We start from the raw sequence: 19,762 nt of genomic DNA on the forward strand, positions 1-19,762 counted from the left end.
ACATGATGGATTGCATCTTAGTGTGTCAAAATAAAAGTTTACTGCATCTACTTTGACACTTCGAAGTTACATTAGAAAAGAAATACAGCAATGGTGTTGCATTATGCATATCACATTACATGCATATTGCTGTACACCAAAAAAAGAAAAAAAAAAGTAAAATATATATAGATAAATTAAATAATAAGACAAAATCCAGAGAAAAATGTAAATAGGGTTATACTTTGAAAGCCATTTTTGACTTGTATTTTTTATGCCCATTAAAGAAAATAGATAGACAGATAGAAATTTATTTAATTTTTTATTAATCTCAAAAACAGTTAAGAACAGAAGATTGCATCAACTTTGAAACTAAAAACATTAAATAAAAATAGAATATTGATGTTAAACGTATAAATTAAATAAATTAAATAAAAAAGACAAAAACCAGAGGGAAAATCTATGTAAGCTTATACTTTGAAAACCATTTTGTTGACTTATTTTTTGTTTTTCTAATGCTCACTAAATAAGACAGACAGACAGACAGACAGATATTTAGAGACAGACAGACAGACAGATTTTTTAACCATTTTTACATAATGATTGAAACAGTTTTTTATATAGTTTTATGCTGTAGAATACACTTAAAATACACATAATATGTTCACAAAGAATTACCTCTGATTCCATATTCCCACATTATAAAAATACGTTGTTGAGCTGTTCTTAGCTGATGGATGTAATACATTTGAGGGAAAATCGTCATTGTAGATATCTAATAATATAATAATATTATAATATATAATTAATATATAATATATATATATATATATATATATATATATATATATATATATATATATATATATATATATATATATATATATATATATATAGACTAGCTTTATGTCTATTATATATTTTTTTTACTTATTTTATCTTATTTAAGCATGTCAATAAAAACGAAAAACACCAACCAGGACTGCTCAACTCGTACTTTTATTTTGGAAACAGCCCCGTCAACACTGTCTCTAAGCAACTCGCACTTCCGCACAGGATTACCGTACGCTTGCGGCTGTTTTGCAGCGGGACATTCATCCTAATCTTTTCGCACAATCAAGACTTCGTAAGAAAATCGCCGGCTCCTTCCAAACTTCCCATGGTGACGGTAAGGCTTTGCTTCCAACATCCGACAAAATATTCTAATAAATGTTAAGTTCTGGATCTCAGACTGTATCCATTGTTTTTAATGTAACGTTAGCGCTAAGTGTTAGCCAATCTATCAGTCGAATCTTCACATGTTCTTGTTTTGATCGTTTTAAAAAGCCGCAAAGCTCGTTTTGTAACTTAACAATGATCGAAATCTTTCATCTCGGGGAAAAACAACTTGTACGAGTGAATTTAGAACGACGGAGCATCTGCTGCGCTGATTTCTGGAGCAACATGGCGCCTGCTCGAGTCGTGCAATAGTCGAAATATGCGTCTTTAACCTCAATGCGTCTAACAGGCAGAATATGCATCAACAATCTGCACCATTTTCACGAGAATATGCGGTCTCTGTCGTCTGCAGGAGGATTTACGTGGTGTTTTACTGTGTTTGATTTTGCGTGACGTCAACCACGGTCACAAAATGGCTGACGAGAATTCGCGCTGTCCGCTTTCACTCTTTGACCTGCTTATTTGCTCTACCTTTCGGGTTATGAAAAAGGTAAAACTCGAAGAAGATCGAATGGCAGTCAATAAATGTACTAAATGTCAAGAAATCAATGCCTTAGCAATTAACTGTCTTGGTTGTATGACATGACTAGGTGTTACGTTTTCTTTTGTACTAAATAACACTATAAACATTCTGAAAAATACCCTCAAATTGGTTATTTGAGAGCAAAACAAGTTATACTTGCGAGCATTTATTAATTTTACTATTTGACTCAGCACAGAGAAATATTGTTGTAGAGTTGTTTAGTAACAATATATAATATTCCACTTATTGCCTTAATCTCTTTTAATAGAATATTTCATGTAATTCAGACTATGATATGTAATTCATTCATATATTCAGAATATTTGATATGCTTTAACAAAATAAAATATACTTGCCTTGCTGCAGAACTATTGACGTTGGAACGACATTCATTGGGGAAAATAGCTCTGAAAACTCAGGGTCTGATGACATTTAGTAGCTTATCAAAATGTCAGATATGAGAAAAAGACAATGCAGACCACAAAGACTACAGCATTTGTCTTTGGTGATGAAAACATGCACAATTTCCGTCGGTGCAAGTTGCATTGCTAAAAATGGAAAATAGACTCCATTTCATTGTCTTATTGTTGTGCGAGAAGTCCTCAGGTCGTGACTGCCAACATTTTTACTGACTGAATTCTGTTCAAGCGTCACTTCTATGTTTTGGATATGGGATTTACATTTTGGACATCCTGCGAGAAACGCTTGGGGAGCATTTTAAATTGATCCCCATTAACGTTGACTACTCTTTCAGGTCTGTCTGGTTGGTGTTTCCTACAGCGAAAGGTCTCGTGTTTTCCGTTTCGTGAATCATCCAACAGGTTTTCCCTTTCGTCTTCATCAAGAATCAATCCTTCTTCATATTCTTGAAAAATGTTTGATCTAAAATGCACAATCTGATGAGAACGTTTCTAAAAAATCCCTAGGCCTCCTACGATCAAGTGCTTTAAGCCAAAAACATTTTATTTTGTCTGAATGACCAAACAGGCAGCAAAACACGGCATGTAAATCAACTTGGAACTGAATGAATATGTTGTGAATCTTCTCAAGAGAGTCTTTAAAGTCAACATGAAACTGCGTAGATCCTTTTTTTCATATTATGAATTAAAAATAGATAACAGTAAATCAATTGAAGCAGTGTTCTTTCACACTTGATTGCTATTTATTTAGATGGTAAATGTTAATATTATGTTGACTCGTAAAGACTTCTGCAGTGTTTTCTTATTTTGTCCAGACATTTTACCTATGGAATCTCTCTTTTCTTACATGTCGATGCATCGTCAATTTCAAGACCTTGGGGGAAATATAGCTAAACAAATAGTCTTGTATCTAAAATCAACTGCAAGCGTTCCTTGAAAGCGGGCCTCGACCTAAATCTCGTAGAGCCATGTCGCACAGAAGAAGTCGGAGTGCTACACCACCACCCTCGTACGTCACCAACAGCAATGACCCTCGCGACCTGGAGCGACGGATTTTTGTTGGAAATTTGCCCACGGCTCACATGGCGAAGAAGGACATGGAGGATCTTTTCAGGCCATATGGGAAAATCCAGGGTTAGTAGCGTATAAATTTAAAGACTTCGAAAAATTATGTGTTTTATCCACAGTTCTTTAGTATGGTCTCGAGATCTTAATAGCGTTTTGGAGAAAGCTAAGGAAGCTTAGGCCAAAAATCCACCAATAAAACGCTATTTTTTTTGCGTAAAACGAAAATGATTGTTCCCTTTTTCAGCTTTGTCCCTGTTTCGTGGGTATGGATTTGTGCAGTTTGAACGATTGGAGGATGCAGAGGCCGCTAAAGCCGGACATAACGGTCGAGTTTATAGAGGTTATAAACTAGGTAAGGTCTGATTTAGTATTTAAACGCAGGAGTTATTAGACTTGAAGAGAAAAAACAAATCCTTGTATGTAATTTTACTGTAACTCTACTGTCGTGAATTTAATAAAGCAAATCATTTTAACTTCATCTTCTAAGAAACTGTGTCTAGAGATTTTTTTTATATGTAAAAGGTATATGCTAAATAAAACCAAGTTGCCACTTTTTATCAAATAAGTTACATTTTAGTATCTTCTGATGTTAAAAAAAACAAAATTTACATGCATACATTTTATTCCCCTTGATTTAACTGGTTTTGTTCATGACTGGGGAATTACAATTGTACAACAATGTTGTTATTATGGTGCAATTTTTTTAATTACTAATACATAAATGCTTTTCAGTGGCTTCTTATAACTATTGGTGTTAAGTGGCAGTTCTTATTGGTGGTTTAGATTAGTTAGGTATTCAATAAGCGTTTACAGCAGGGAAAATCAAATCCTGATGTACAAATGCAAAAATTAACAAGATCCTGCACTCCTTTCTAACTACATTTTAGAAAGTTATCGGGTACTCGGGTAAAAATCTATTTAGAATCTTTTATACATATTAAAGAACCTTAAATAATTTCAGTTATTGTAATTTACTGTTTGTTTGTGTTAATGTAATATTTGTGTTTTTGCCATAATGATATGGCAATAAAACAATAAATAAGTACAATGTTTACATCACAAACTGTAGTATTTACTTTTAAGCTACTGTTGAAATGCTTATAATTTAAACAAACAAATGATGCAGAACAAAGTGTTTCTCTTTTGTTAATCAAACACTCGTTTGGCTCTGAAATATTTCCGTCATCTGTCATGTTGAACGTTTGGATTGGTTTATTTTCAGATGTAAATATGGCAGCTGAGAGACGACAGAATAAATCCAGATCAAGTCCTCCACGCAGGTAATGTATCGCTGGGATCTTTTTGCTACTGAAGACGACATCTATCGAGAATTTTGGTAACCGTTTTTCCCTCCACACCGGAATTCACCAATATCGCAATATCATTGTCGGGTGCGCAAAATCGGTTCAGTTTACATTTCTCGTGGCTTTTCGCTTTTTAGTTTGTTCAGTTTTTTTTTTTTTTTTCCAATTTTCCTTTTAGTTGTATCAGAATTAATTGAAATAAAGTTGAAAGGGTAATTTGAGTGCATTTCCCTTGGTGTGTTCTTGTCTAAACGGTGTGTTATTCATTCTGTTCACTTACTATGCACGGTTTTCAAACAGTTACGGGTTCTCGACACTCCAATTATCACTTCCTAAAACATAAAAAAAAAAAACAATTTCATTTACTTGAATGGGATGTAAAGAACTGAACAGTAATTTAAACAATTTCAGTCGTTCACTTAATGGCTGGATTTCTAAGTAAGATTTTGGAGGTTGTCAGGTTGGTGTGTATCTTCCAGTCACCACCTTTGTCTGTTCATCACCTCTGCTTTAAAACCATTATTTTAGCAAATCATTTTGCTGACGTGGATCGGAATGGAAGCAACAAAAAATGTGCTGTTTGACTTTGTTCAAATGCATTTTATTTAACAAAAATGTAAATAAAAACAGTTTATGACTCATGGAAACTAAATATCAATGATTATCACAAACAGATGAGGTTCGACATGTAGTTTAATTTAGGAAAGGGTTATATTTAGAATGTGCGACGGATCGTTTTATAAAATAAATGACGTGAATTTTGCGACGGGCATCACTCATGCTTGTACGGTACAACAAAACAAAATGTTCATTGTGTAATTTTACCATTTGATTTTAATCTTGTAATCATTTTGAAGCACTTCAAAGTAAATTTTAGTAGTCTTAATAGAGATTAGTTTTGGGGAAACGTGTTTAGTTGTCATGTGTTGATTGAGTGTATTTATTCTGTTCAGGCCATCCAGCTCTTATGGGGAGAGTCGCGAGCCCCGTCCTCGCTCTCGGTCCCCGGTGCACGCACGAGATTCTCGCTACCACCGTGAAAGTCGAGAGATGAGGGCCAGCAGCCGTGAATCGCGTCCCTCTTCTACACGTGAACATGAGGATAGACCCCCAGCTGAAGAACGATACAGGGGGTCTGAGAGCAGGGAGAAAGAGCCTTCTTTAAGGTGCACAAACAGGACACATAAAGGAGTCATGAACTGAGAAACCAAAATACCCTTGATCTTTTGACATATAAGAGGTTATCATACTATTAAAACATCCAAAAACATTTCAGAACTCAAAACTGAAAACTTGTGCCTTGTTTAAAAGCAGCGTGCATTAAAAGGCAGTCTAAAGAAACCACAGGTTCTGGAATGTTCTCCTTTATGATGTAATAGGGTGGATAAGCTCTGCCTCTGTCGAAGGTTGACTTCTGATTCACTGCCTGTTTAGCCCTGCTAATATTCAAAAATGTTAGCCATCAGAGCAGTGGGCTTTATCCAAAAAGTGTACATCCATTATCAGAAAACAAACAATGCGTTCTGATGAAAGGGTCAAAAACAGGACAGAAAAAAGCCAATCGCTTTTTTAAAAACTAAATAGTGATGTTTTTATTAAAAGTCATTGAGTGGATCTCAGTAGACAAGAGTGCAAAAAAATGTAGTTCATGACCCCTTTAAGATTGATTTGGTAATTTTTGTTCCTAAATTTAAGTAGTTTTCCTGTCTAAATGTACTGTGTTTTTACAGAGAGGAAGGTTATGATCGTTATTATCGTGGAGATTACGATTATTATCGGAAGAAAGACGAGGCATACTCGGATCGCTACAGAGACCCCTGGAATGGCAGAAGAGAGCCAGAGGGTGGGTTAATAACACTTTTACTAATATTTTTTATTCTTAAAATAAAATTGGTTTGTTGCATGAAGTAAATTGACATTTTTGTGACAAATGTTTACACCAAGTAGTGATTTTCGTTTGCTGCATAAGTTGTAATGAAAATATGGTGCTGCAAGTGCTACTCTAATTTTTCTGTTCAAATAACTGACAAATGACAAAATGGGTAAGGTTAGATATTAAGATATTCATAGAAATGATTGGTTTTAAACAATTTTTTCTTTTAGAAATTGAGTGTTTGAATGAAGTGAAAATGACTATTAATGGATGACCAATATGATATGACAGCAGGGCTCGAAGTTGCGCCTGACATTTAATCTATGCAACCTCATAATATATTTGGGAGCATTTGTGCGACTGCATATAATGGGTGTAGTGCGACCTGTTTAGATTTTTTTTTTTCTAAAAACGTGCTGAATCGCTCTTCTCTGCCGCTATATTGGTTCATATTAGCTGTCAATCACTCAAGACTTTCCGCTGTCAGATGACTGGGAGCTTTTGTGACCGCGGGTAATTCAAACGACTGAAGAGTGAAAAGTACACTGAATCTCGATGCGTTGCATTCACTACGTGTTCAGCACAAATGTACGATAAATGTAAAGTCTAACACTTTACACACCATCACCAAAGAAGCTCAGCTTTACTAAGTTTAAACTGATGCGGCTTATAACAAAGAGCGGTATTGCACCAGTGGTCATCGGGAAAATCCTGCTCTGCCCCCTCATATATTGCATCGGCTGACTCACCTGCTTTCCACAAACACAGAAAAATGAAAATCAGCTCATAACGAAACTGAGCATTAAAATGACACAAACCCAAACTTTTAAAAGAGAGACTTTTCTTACTTTCTTTTGTCTGTTCTTTCGTGAGATGTATATTGTTTTTCTATTTAGTTACTGATGACTGCTTTGCAGCTTTTAGCATTGAATGGAATGATTTATTATAATCTTTCGTTTGTTTTGTAGCAGAAATAGTATTTATTAAATTGACACGCATATGAAAACAACAGTGCAAAATAAATATTTCTTACTCCAATGCTTTGTGTTTGATGCAAACCATACATGTATTTTTCATAATTTAACAGTGGGACTTTTTTTATAGCAGATAACTCGCACTCAAGCACATTCAAGGCTGCATCATAATGAGAAATGTAAAGCATTGTTAGCATCATTGACATCATCGTTATCATTAATATTTTATAATTATTAGACATTTATTTTGGAATTATTGCACAAATATTAAGTCATCACAGCATTAGTTAGATAGTTGTTTCTTCTTTTTGTTAGTCCTATTGATGTTGTTTTCAAATACAATAAATGCCTTAATATACAATTTGCAGCGGTGCTCATTCATTTTTGGTGGGTGCTCCTACTTTTTTTCTGGTGCTTCTAAATATTTAAAGTTGGGAGCACCAGTGCTACCAAGTAAAAAGGTTAATTTCGAGCCCTGGACAGGGCTTCTCAAACTTGGTCCTGGATGGCTGGTGTCCTGCAGATGTTAGCTCCAATTTGCCTCAACACACCTGCACAGATGTTTCTTGAAAGCCAAGTAAATCCGCGGTCACATTAGAGTTTGAGCTTGCGAAATTCTGTCGTACAGAGCAGCGATAAGGGGTGGGATTAAACAAGATGATTAGACAGTTATAAAAGCAAGCGATTGGTCCATATTTTACGTTTCTGTGCAGAGAGGTCATGTTTTGATTTTCGATTCGTCTCGCACAGTCACGTGATGCAATTTCGCAGGTCTGACGCATTTGCTTGCGTATGAATGGATGTCTATGGGGAGAAAAGTCCAGTGTGACCGCAGCTTCAGAGCTTAATTAGCTATCCCAGGTGTGTCTGATTGGGGTGGAACTAAACTTTGCAGGACAGGACCGAGTTTGAGAACCCCTGTGATATGATATAATTCGTTTCAATGCTTGCTAAGTGTTTGTTTCTGCATTGACAGAAGAGCGCATACGTCCTGAAGAGCGGCGCAGAAACGAACTCTACCGCCAATATTATGAAGAGCTGCAGAAGCGATATGACATTGAGAGACCAGTGGACTGCTCTGTCATAGTGGTCAACAAGCTGCAAAAGTGAGCCTTAAAAACTAAAAACATTTTGAACTAGAATGTTTTTTTATTTTTTTATTTTACCGGGGTAAATGTGTGTGTGTGTGTGTGTATGTGCAGGGAATATGCTGAAACGGTGGGCAGGAAGGTTCGGGATCTGGGTATGGTGGTGGATCTAATCTTTCTGAATACTGAAGTGTCTTTAACTCAAGCTCTGGAGGATGTGAGCCGGGCTCGTACGCCATTTGCCATCATCATTACCCAGCAGCACCAAGTTCATCGTTCCTGTACGGTCAATATCCTCTTTGGGACACCACAAGGTATGTGTCCTTTCACAACTAATTGTTAATCATTAACTAATCAACTGGAAAAGTTTTAAACCTCTACAAGTTACTTTGTTTCTGTTGAACACAAAAGAAGATAGTTTGAAGAATTTACTTCTATGGTGTATATATTGTTTTCTGCTAAAGCTGTTAATGGTTACAGGTGTCTAACATTCTTCAAAGTATCATCTTTTGTGTTAAACTGAAGGATTTGTAACCTCTTGAGTGTAAATGGCCTTTTTTCATTTTATACCTTTTAAAAATGTAACATTTCTTTGCAACCAAACACCACAGCGATTAAAACTAATCCAGTATTATAAAAAGCCAATATATTTATCATAACAGATTAATAATTTAGATGAGCACGTGATCTCTTTCTGTTGTTGCAGAGCACAGGAACATGCCTATTCAGGATGCCATGGTTTTGGTGGCGCACAACTTTGAAACCTTTAAAGTTGAGCACCGCGCTAAAGAAAGGGACGAAATTGCAAGGAAGGCAGCCAAGATGGCTGATGACGTATTGATGAGGGAACATGAAAGAGAGGGTCATCCGGTTTCTGTTTTGACTGCGATTACGCTGCTGTCTGAGGGCAGGTACGTCAAAAACAGTAGCAGCAGATGGTTTGGGATGGTTTTTTTTTTTGTGTGGTTTTTTTTTTTAACGCTTATGCTTTCTACGGATGTATTAATTGATTTATAACTATTATATAATTTAATAATATATTAACAATTTGAACTTTGTTGTTAATATGTTTTTAAAAGTCCTAATTGTTTTCTCAGATTGTCTTTGGAAAAAAATAGAGTGTTTTTTTTAACATCATCAACATGATTTTTTTTATGCACCTTTGAAAGATGCAAATATTTGTAATAGATTGACATTTTAGGTTGCTTATAGTTTGTTTGTTCGGTAAAGTTTAATTTATTTAACAAATTTACTAAAATAAACAAAAGAATGAACAATAATTGAACAGATTTTATTAATCAAAGTTCAATGTTTACTAATGCATTATTATAATCCAACACTGTGCTTGTAAGTTAGTAACTTTAACTTGGATGAATACTGTAATAAATGTATTGTTCATTGTTTGTTCATGTTAGTAGATGCATTCATTTTAACAAACGGTACCTTATCGTGATTTTGTATTTGCCTAATAATCACAGTTTAAAACTTTTTAAAAAAATTGTCTACTTGTCATTTAGTTGACAGTATTTTAGTTGTCAATTTTTTTTTATTTAATGGCAAATAGCTTTTTTGCTGTTTAACTGGTTATAGTTGAATTGACTGTTTATCTTTGCACCTCAGGTTTATGACTCCAGAAGAGTTAGCCAGGCTGATCGAATATCTCAGAGATAAACGTGATCGTCTTGTCAGGAGCACTACTGACGCAGGTAACTTCTATTGCTGTATTAAAGGGCTAGTTCACGAATTAAAATAAAATTTCTGTTAATTACCCTCATGTTGCTCCAACCCCCTGAGAACTTGGTTCAACTACAGAACACAATTGAACATTTTTTTAAATCTCTCTCCTACTCTATAGAAGTGTCCCGAAATGCTCAAAGAAAAAGAAAGTGAAGACATTACATGTGACTTTAGTGGTTCTACTGTAATCATATCGCGCTCCAAAATCAGGAAAATGATTTAGGAAATATGATTTATAATCACTTGGATCTTCTTTTCCACGTCAGATCAAGGTGTGCGTTTACTATGGGCAGAGACATGAAGCCAGTTTTAAAGTTTGTGTTTCTGAAGCTTCATATGATTACAGTTGAACCTCTCAAGTCAAAAAGTTTTGACTGTTTTTTGGTCTGAGCATCTAGGATACTTGCGGTCTATAGAGGATGAGAGTGCTCCAGAATTTCATCTAAAGTATCTTAATTTGTGTTTTGAAGATAAACGAATGTCTCATGGAATTGAGACTACACGAGGGTGAGAAGTTAAAGGCACAGTTCGCCCTTAAAATGATTTACTTATTTGACTTTCTTTTGTTAAACGCAAAAGAAGATTTTCTGAAGAAGGCTGGTTGATCGTACCCATTGACTTCCATGGTAGGAAAAACAAATACTGTGGAAGTCAATGGTTACAAGCATCTTATTTCAAAATGTCTTCTTTTGTTTTTAACAAAGTAAAGGAACTCGCGCGGCTCTCGGCCTCATCCAGACTTATCATCGCTACCAAGCGACCAATCATAGAGCTTACGCTACGCATCGTTGCGACGTGTAGTTACATTTTTTTGCCGTCAGCCATGGCGTAGGGCTGTGCGCTAATGTGTAGGCTATGCCGTAGCATACACGTGCGATAGATGCAGAAGTACAAATCAGCCTTAAAGCTTGCAGTTTGTCTCTTCCTCCAAAATGGATCAAGGATTTTTTATTACTTCACCTCATACTCAAATCTTCTGACCAGTCAAATGCTCTCTAGTGTCTGACATTCCCTGCCCTCATTAATGGCCGACTCGCACTATGCCATCCGTACCGTGCCCAGGCCCGTTTCCCGGATCGTTAGAGAAGTGTGAGTGCGCTGAATCGGGCTCAAGCACGGTTCACTTGGCCGGCCCTGGCCCGGTTGGAAGAGGTGTGCCTGAGCCCAGTTCACTTGGGCTTTTGCACGGTACACTTGTGTGTGAGTGCAAAACGCGCCAAAGCCCAAAACTGAAAGCGAGACGTGACTTTTAAGGCACTGTTTCATATGGATTTATTAATCAATCTTACTGTTCAGTGATCGCAAACTGCCGTAGTTTACTAAAGACGCAAGCCCCTCACTGCACGACAGCTGCGCGCCTTCAGCAGACCTCCTCATTCCTGCAGCACGAGGGCTTTATGATTGTTTATGAGCGCCAAAAGTGGCGGATCTGTTCGGCGAAATATCTGACTGCGTGTCCCCGCATCCCTAAGGACTGTTTGGCGAATTATTTGACGGCTTATCGAACGACTGAAACGATATAACTAGAGAAATCTCCACTGTGCTGCTGAGTGAGACAGCGCTTCTCACTGAACAGCGCAGCAGCGATGACGTAAGCGCGCCAAAGCCCGTTTGTGGTGTGAGCGCGGGCCGTCGGGGGAGACGGGGTGGGGGGACTCGCGTGCTTTGGCCCGGTTCGAGGCAACTGTACCTAGTGTGAGTACGGCCTAAGACACTTTCCATTAGCTGCACTTGATCTCAACCACTTTCATTGGCAGAGCTGTAATGAAACAAAATGCAATTGGCTGTTTTTAAAAAAGGAGGAGCTACTCTGCCCCCCCCCCCCCCCTTTTTTTTATTTCCCAGTCGAGATTACGTGAATTGTCCATTTAAAAACTGCACATTTCAAAGCACTTCATGGGACCTTTAACAAATAACATGTTACACATCAGCCATCATGACTTACCTTATACTTCATGCTCTCTTTCCAGGACCCCACCCTTCATCTGCGACCCTCGAGCCCTCTCAGCCTACACAGGCCATTTCGGCTCCAGCTCAGCCCACATACTCCAGCCTGAGCCTCCAGACCAGCCATCTGACCCCTGCGTCCGCTCCTGCCCAAACCAACCAGCAGGAGCTCCAAGCTAAAATCCTCAGCATCTTCAACAGCGGCAGTGGCTCATCTGTGGCCTCCAGTCCGGCTCCAGCAGCCCAAACGCAGGGTTACCCACCCAGCCTCCTAACCCAGACCACTAGCCTTCAGGCAGCAGTCTCCGCCTTGCCCAAAGTCGCCACCGTCCAGCCGCAGAGCAGCATTAGCCCTCGGCCTACGCTCAGGCCTCCAGTTGCACGTATGGCTGCTCCCGCAGGAGCAGCTAGACCAACAGTCACCGCCGGCACTGGGATCAATTTCGACAACCCTAGTGTGCAGAAAGCATTGGATACGCTGATTCAGAGTGGCCCAATCAACCAGCTGGTGAACATAGGCTCTGTGGGTCAAGGCTTGCGGTCTGCACAGGGAATGGCCCAGAGCGTCGATCCCAGTTCACAGTCCCTTTCCCATTACTCCCGCCATTACTGAAATCAATGGTAGGAATCCATAAGATTTGAATGATAAATTATTTTTTCGTTCGGTTCCATTTGTGATTAAAAAAAACAACAACCTCAAGACGCATTTGTGAGTTTGTGTTTTACGGTTTGTTTAGATTTTTACACCTCTGTGTTTGAAGATAACGGAGCATGATTGTGCCACCTAGTTGGAAACGTTTCTGTTGTTTTATATGGAATTTGTGGATTGTATATATACCTTCCCACTTCTGATTTAATAAATTCATTTTTAGATACTGGAGTTGTTGGGCTTTCATTTAATCTACTTTTTTTTTTTATGTGTGCTGACTATAAAGAAAATGCACACACATCAGTCGAATAGTTTACCCAAAAGTGCAAAATTCTGAACCTCTGCCTTAAATCCAAAACTTTTTTTTTTTTTTTTGCATTTTAACTCAGAAGAATATATTTTAACAATGTTGGTTAGCTGGAACTTATTGGCTGTTTCTCAATTCCAAGAACGCAGAGAATGGACTCATCTTGTGGAGACTGGCCTTGCCAAGTTATCTTGGAAAAACAAACTCTGCACAGCGCGAGAACAGAGAACGGGTCCTGTGAGAAACTAGATGCTTCTTTCTCCCTGAGATTCACATGATCTTCACGAAACCCCCCTGTCTCAGCAGGATGTTTTATACACGTACACAATAGTGGTATGACCCGTCACAGGGGTGTTCAAATGTATATTTGGGTTATCCATTCACTTAAATTATTAATATTATTATTTAAAATACACAGGAGAATATCTTTTCCCATATTTGAAAAGCTGACTTCCCATACATCTAGTTTTAAAGCGTTAAGCGTTAACTATGGTGTCACCCTCACCCCAAACCACCCTGCACTAATGAATGAGCTCATAATAATAATCAGGTGTGTAAAATAAACAACATTTCAATTCACAGCCATTCAAACCTGCTCAGAATGAAGACTCGGTCAAATAACCCGTAATAAAATGGTATTCGTTTATTGCATTTTGTGCTGACAGATCTATAAAATGGAATGGGAGTTTTGCAGAAGCCATAGAGATAAAGCATTTGAAATGTAAGATAAAACTACATCGTTTTCTTTATGTACCGTGAAACACAATAGATAATACTCATTATTTATCTTTTTTTTTTTTTAATATTTAACTTACACCGACACAAAAAATAAACACCTCAACACGAACAAGTTCGGGTTTATTTACATGGACCCCCGTCCACAATTGCCTATGGTCCCAGATCTGCTGTGTGTACATTAGTGTACACACACATACATACACACACACACGCACACACACGCGCACACTTATAACGTAAAAAATACACAAAAACACTACATGGCATTATGACCCAGAATAGACAATAAATAAATAAATGAATAAATAAATATAATTCATTTATCCACCACTTTTCTCTTCAAATGTTCATAGACTGTTTTAATTTCAAATGAATCAAAAACAAGCCTGAGGGATTTCAGTGACAAACTAATGATCTAACAATTAATTGCAGTGTTGTTTGCAACCAGTTATGATTATTGAATCGCCCGAAGCGACTCAGAATCGAAATCCAATCAAAAACAAATATGTTCATCACTCTTATTGTCATCTGTGATTATTTATTTCAGCAATATCTATATTTATTATTTGCAACAATGCTGTAGCTATTAAAGCAACACAACATAAATATAGATCTAAATCTGCCTGTCCAAACAGATTAGTTGAGAAAAATATACGATAAATGTACTTTTTGGGCAGTCAAATTATAAAAAGTTTAAATCAATGAAAACTGTCGATTGTTTTTAATTTGAGACATTGATTAATTATTAATTAATAATTGTTAATCATTACAAAAATAAAAGTATGACTTTCAGATTATAATTTTGTAAGATAAATTAATTAAATATTAAATCATTATACCTTTATATGGGTAAATGCACGGTAGTACATTTAGTTGAGTAAAATTTGCTTTAGAATTGCTCAAAAATGTATTAATAATTAAATATATATATGTTTCCATAATTGTTTCACATTTATAAGAGTACATAGCTGCCAATTAATGTATTTGAGGCATGAATACAAACCTTTTAACTAATATTTTCACTATTTACCTCAGGTTTCTTTTTAAATCAGTGAGAATGAGAGATTAAAATAGACTAAACACATACCCAGGTTAACATAAATGACTTTGGTAATCGGTTCTTCAAATAAACGAACTTAGCGACAGCTGTAGTAAAAGTAAAATGGTCTTTGTCTTGGCTAAACTACCCGAAGTAAAAAATAGACCCCGTAAACCACTCATTATTCATTCATACTAAGTTGATCCAAAAAAAAAAAGTTATAATAATCTTTGTGCACAACATCGAACATCTGGTTAAAAAGAACACATTTACAATCAAAAGAACTTAAATAAACCAGCGTGAACGTAATACTGTTTATCACAAAACATTTAAATATTTATATATTTATATATATATCGTATATCAGTTTGTTCAGGATAATGTGCATGCGTTGAACAGGACAACGAACCCGGGTCCTGGCTCTATTTCAACTGCTTCAGATGGATTGGATTCAGATTTGAGGATTTTGGACCCTATCAGAGCTCATGGACGGATCGTTCACATGCATGAAGAGCTGTACTGTTTTCATTAGAGTTCACAAAGGAAAAACTAATACAGGCCTTCAGAGGTAAATGTCATGAGAAGACTCTTGAGAAGTAAGGTCTTTAATAAAAAACCAAAAGCGATTTACAGTCTGGTGCCATTTTGATCTCTTAATCTTAAGAAAAAATGCTTTAAAACCTCTTAAGACTGAAATGGATTTGATCTACACTGTACACAACATATCTGTTAGTTAAGAGTTTCCATATTTTGTGTGTTTTCTGTTTATTTACGATTGTGAATTGTGTTATGGGATGTTGATCTCTGCTCTGTCGACTTTTAATGCTAAAAATTCAACTCTACAGTTTAACAAAGTGACTTTTATTGACATTTTAGTAGTTTGAAATAATAAAAGTTAATATATAGTAATAAGTTGTAATAAGTCTGTAAAATAAGAGAAAACGTAGTGGCAGTTTTTTTTTTACAATAGCTGGCCTCCGTTACACTCACCCCCCTAAACCTCACTCCCATCCGGGTCACAGCACCAATGTAACCCCGCCGGCTCTACGCCACCCAACCCGCTCCGAGCTAGTTTCAAACCGGCGACCTTCCGCATGGGAGTCGGGCGCTCTACCAAGGAGGCTAAAGACCATGGCCTCTACCGTCTGTCGCTAGAGCACCTTTTAGAGGTCAGAGGAGTGAGGTTTACCTGCACAGCACACACTAGCTGGCCTCCGTTACATATGCTACACATATTTCAAAATTTATCAAAAACGATTTATATATAAATATATGATGACATAAATTCTATATTTATGAGATCCAGGCAACATTCCAGGTGTTGATGAGTTGGCTACTATACGTTAATTCTTTACATTTAAGTACAGGATTTTTAAGTACAGTAACCTACCATTTTTAACTTTTAACAGAACATTTTAATTTAAACGTTGATGTTTTTAGTTTTCTTGTCTTTCTTGTTTGTTTGTTTGTTTGTTTTACATATAAGCACAGTACAGTGTTAATGTTCAGACTATTTATGATGTTTAAAGTGCCTGACTATAATAGATATTCTTAATAGTAGGAATTAATCTGCCACATTTTTGAACTGTGCAAAGCTGTAGCTTAGGGCCAACTACGCTACTGCTACTGTATTTCAATACTGCTCTGTATGGTGGTACTTGGAGAGACAATTGTTTTCTGAGGTGGTACTTGATGAAAAAAGTTTGAGAACCACTGACTTTAAACTATTAAAAACGTTCATGAAAGTAACTTTTTCGAGCTTTTCGAGATTAAAAGTTGTTGAAAGAAAGATCAAGATCCCGTAATGCAATTTAAAAGCATAAATATATAAAAACACGAGTCACAGAATATGGAAAACTGCTACTTTATGGATTATTGTTTGTATTTTTTACAGCGTACACTCTTAAAAATAAAAGGCATTTTAAAACGATCCTAGTAGAACAGGATGTTTATTATGTAGGAAAGTAAGTAATGTGATATAGTGCATTTATTGTGTATAGCCATACCCCAAAGCGCTTCACAATTATATGGGGGTCACCCCACACCACCATTACGTCTCATTCACACGGGGCTTCAGTGTCAACGCTTGACTGAAGGTATATCTGAAGTTGGGGCTGAAGCGATCATCATAGAAGCGTCAGCCAATGAAATTCAGTCCGCAATAGGCCACTGTCTAGCTGGTGTATTTGCATACAGCGATCTGATTGGCTGACGCTTCCGTCTAGTTGAGCTAGTCCCAACTTCTGCAGCGAGCAATGCCTCTGAAGCAACGCCGACGCGTCCACAATGCAGTTCAGCAACGCCTGACGTCACCCATTCAAAGTGAATGAGAAGCCTTGACGCTGAAGCCCCGTGTGAATGTCGCGTTAGTGTGCAGCATCCACCTGGATGATGTGACGGCAGCCACAGGGCAACAATGCTATTGGTGAGAGAGCTATACACAGAGAGTCAGGACCTCAGTTTAACGTCTCATCCGAAAGACGGCGCTCACTGACAGTATAGTGTCCCATTCACTTTACTGGGGCATTAGGACTCACACAGACCGCAGGTTGAGCGCCCCCTGCTGTTTAGTTCACTAAAGAATCTTTTAATAGAAAGCGACTGACACATAACTTGCTTTTTCCTCTCAGAGTCAGGCCCGAATCCATAATCCAGAGGCCCCTGGGCACAATGTCTTGTAGGCCTCCTACCTAGCCGAACCCTATAGTTGAATTAAAAAAATACGATTAATATAATATTTGTTAAATAAATTTAATCTATAATGTATTGCCCACATTTTTATTAAATCATATATTGTACATATATGTCTAGTCTACAGAGATTTAACTGATTTTTAAAGCACACTTTGAAAAAAATACTAATACGACTAGTGAAAATGAATGGATTTTAATATGCTTGTTCAAGTTCACTGAAGCAGTACTAAAATGTATATCTAAGGGTATTTTTAATGTATAACTTCTACAAACTTATAATGCACATGATTTGGATATAACACCTCTCCAATCCAGTTCTAAGAAACAGTCCTCCATAATACACACACTTATTAATGATTCCTACTTGTCTTCCTCGAATAGGCAAAATCTGATATGTAGTGGGAGAAAAAAGAAGAACGTGTTCATCAGACACTGGATTCGAACCTGGTTCACGATCAATCGTGTCAAAAGATGTTGCTGTGCGCCTTATGAGATACGCCACTCACGTTGCTGTCTGTTGCGCTCTTCAGTTATGTTGTCTCTGTCAATCAAACGGTGATGGGCGTGAACCGCTTAACTAGTTTATTCCAACGAGGTGCACTACTTGCACTTATCCTAAATAGACACTCCAAAATCTGCATTTCCCCCGTCCTAAGTGCGGATGGGCCCCTGTGCCTGTGCCCATAATGCCCATTGGTTAAATCGGCCCTGCTCAGAGTTTACTTTTTTCAACTGCGAGCAGAGTTTGAAAGGACAAAAACGCGAGGTGCAGCAGGCGGTTAAAACGAGAGGCGCGCAGGGCACATAAGCAGCATGCAAAACACTTGATAAATCATTCAAAAAAAGGCGCCTCTCAACACAAAAACTGCGTTCAGTGTGATCGGCCCCTTACTCACCCTTTGCTTGTTCTTAACCTGTTTGACCCGTAAGACGTGTAAAACACAAAAGAAGATAAAAACCTGGAAACCTGTAACCACACTGTAAAAAATCCTGGTTGCCTTAAATTTTGAAGCTGAATCAAATTAATCTTATGAGTGCAATGAGTTTATATTATGTTAAACTGACTTAAAACAGCGTGCGTGACTTATACAATCAAGTTAAAACATGATTAACTTAGGGTGCTTTCACACCTACACTTGTGTTTCGGAACCGGTCTCGTTTGCCCAGTTAGCGCGGTTCGTTTGGCATATGTGAACAGGGCAATCGCGCTCTGTTACGTGCCAAAGTAATCGCTCTGAGATCACTTGAATGAGGTGGTCGCGGCTCGATTGAAATGAACCCTGGAGCGGTTCGATTGCAGTGAGAAAGCGATCCGATCCGAGCGCGGTTATATCACAGTGTTTTATGGATATGTAATAGGCTTACGGCTATATGAAGAGAGAATTCTGAGTATGGCGGGAAGTTTCGCGAGTCTCTGGATGCCCGCAAACGAGTGATGATCTCCCGGTAATCTCGCGTCTCCCTCCCGGTCCTCAAATAGGCATCATCGCACACCCTTCTCACCCCTGCGCGCACCCTGTCAATCACCAACAAACCAACACCTCTCCTGACAGCTGAGCGGGACGCTGCAAAATAATCCCTGACACTCTGAACAATCATGTAAGGAGAGTTTACTCGCACGTGACTTGTTTTAGCTCTTTTGGTCCGATTAGAAACTTTGCAGTGTGAAAGTGAACCGCTCCAGGAGCAAAGAGCAACAATGTAACAATTTGTAATCTCTGTTTCGGAACAACTGAATCGATTCACAGGTGTGAAAGCACCCTTAGATTAATAAGTTACAATGACCTAAAAACATATGCTGTCAGGACTAATTGAATCTTATAATTTTTTACAGGGCATTTATGTCAAAGTATTTGATTTTCCTATTATGGTCACATACTATGTTCCCTACTATGGACTTAGTTTTCTACTAAGTCAATGGTTACAGGTATTTAGCTTTCTTTAAAACAAGTTCTTTTGTGTTTATCAGAAGAAAGAAAAATAAAAAAGAATAAAGTTTTGGAGTCACAAGAGGGAGTGTAAATAATATGTAAAGTTTCCTTTTGATTGAACTATGACTTTAAAAACATTTGTGTTTTAGTGTGAGGAACATTTTAAAAACCTAAGGAAAATTTACCAAAACCATAGTGCCATAGAAATGTCATGGGACAATCAATGGCAATGCCGTAATTTTAAAGAGTGTAAACATGCTGTAAAGAAAACAACC

At 37.4% G+C, this 19,762-nt stretch overlaps 4 protein-coding genes across 9 annotated transcripts in view; 3 read left to right on the plus strand and 1 right to left on the minus strand.

The window, feature by feature from the left end:
• Window positions 1-19,762, minus strand: part of slc12a5a (solute carrier family 12 member 5a) — a 2,560,186-nt gene that overhangs the window by 1,415,735 nt on the left and 1,124,689 nt on the right. The gene's annotated exons all lie outside the window — the stretch shown is intronic.
• Window positions 1-19,762, plus strand: part of nav1b (neuron navigator 1b) — a 947,042-nt gene that overhangs the window by 656,339 nt on the left and 270,941 nt on the right. The gene's annotated exons all lie outside the window — the stretch shown is intronic.
• LOC148679702 (uncharacterized) overlaps window positions 1-19,762 on the plus strand; it is a 378,972-nt gene that overhangs the window by 233,695 nt on the left and 125,515 nt on the right. The window lies entirely within an intron of this gene.
• ncoa5 (nuclear receptor coactivator 5) lies at window positions 1,022-13,010 on the plus strand. 6 transcript variants are annotated; one of them, XM_087255445.1, is made up of 11 exons: window positions 1,022-1,147; window positions 3,012-3,273; window positions 3,452-3,559; window positions 4,430-4,487; window positions 5,465-5,677; window positions 6,242-6,354; window positions 8,335-8,464; window positions 8,561-8,760; window positions 9,153-9,357; window positions 10,067-10,152; window positions 12,154-13,010. In XM_087255445.1, the coding sequence occupies exons 2-11, from the start codon at window positions 3,108-3,110 to the stop codon at window positions 12,741-12,743; spliced, it is 1,869 nt and encodes a 622-aa protein (XP_087111571.1). In that variant the 5' UTR covers window positions 1,022-1,147; window positions 3,012-3,107; the 3' UTR covers window positions 12,744-13,010.

The sequence above is a fragment of the Danio rerio genome, chromosome 6 (assembly GCF_052040795.2).
Source record: "Danio rerio strain M-AB ecotype USA chromosome 6, GRCz13ab, whole genome shotgun sequence".
Lineage (NCBI taxonomy): Eukaryota > Metazoa > Chordata > Actinopteri > Cypriniformes > Danionidae > Danio > Danio rerio.

Bases quoted from the DNA above. Each gene is read 5' to 3' on its own strand.
- ncoa5 (XM_087255445.1), top strand. From the start codon at position 3,108: ATGTCGCACAGAAGAAGTCGGAGTGCTACACCACCACCCTCGTACGTC. The intron at 6,355-8,334 runs GTGGGTTAATAA...CTGCATTGACAG, and splicing joins TGGCAGAAGAGAGCCAGAGG to AAGAGCGCATACGTCCTGAA. The intron at 10,153-12,153 runs GTAACTTCTATT...CTCTCTTTCCAG, and splicing joins CAGGAGCACTACTGACGCAG to GACCCCACCCTTCATCTGCG.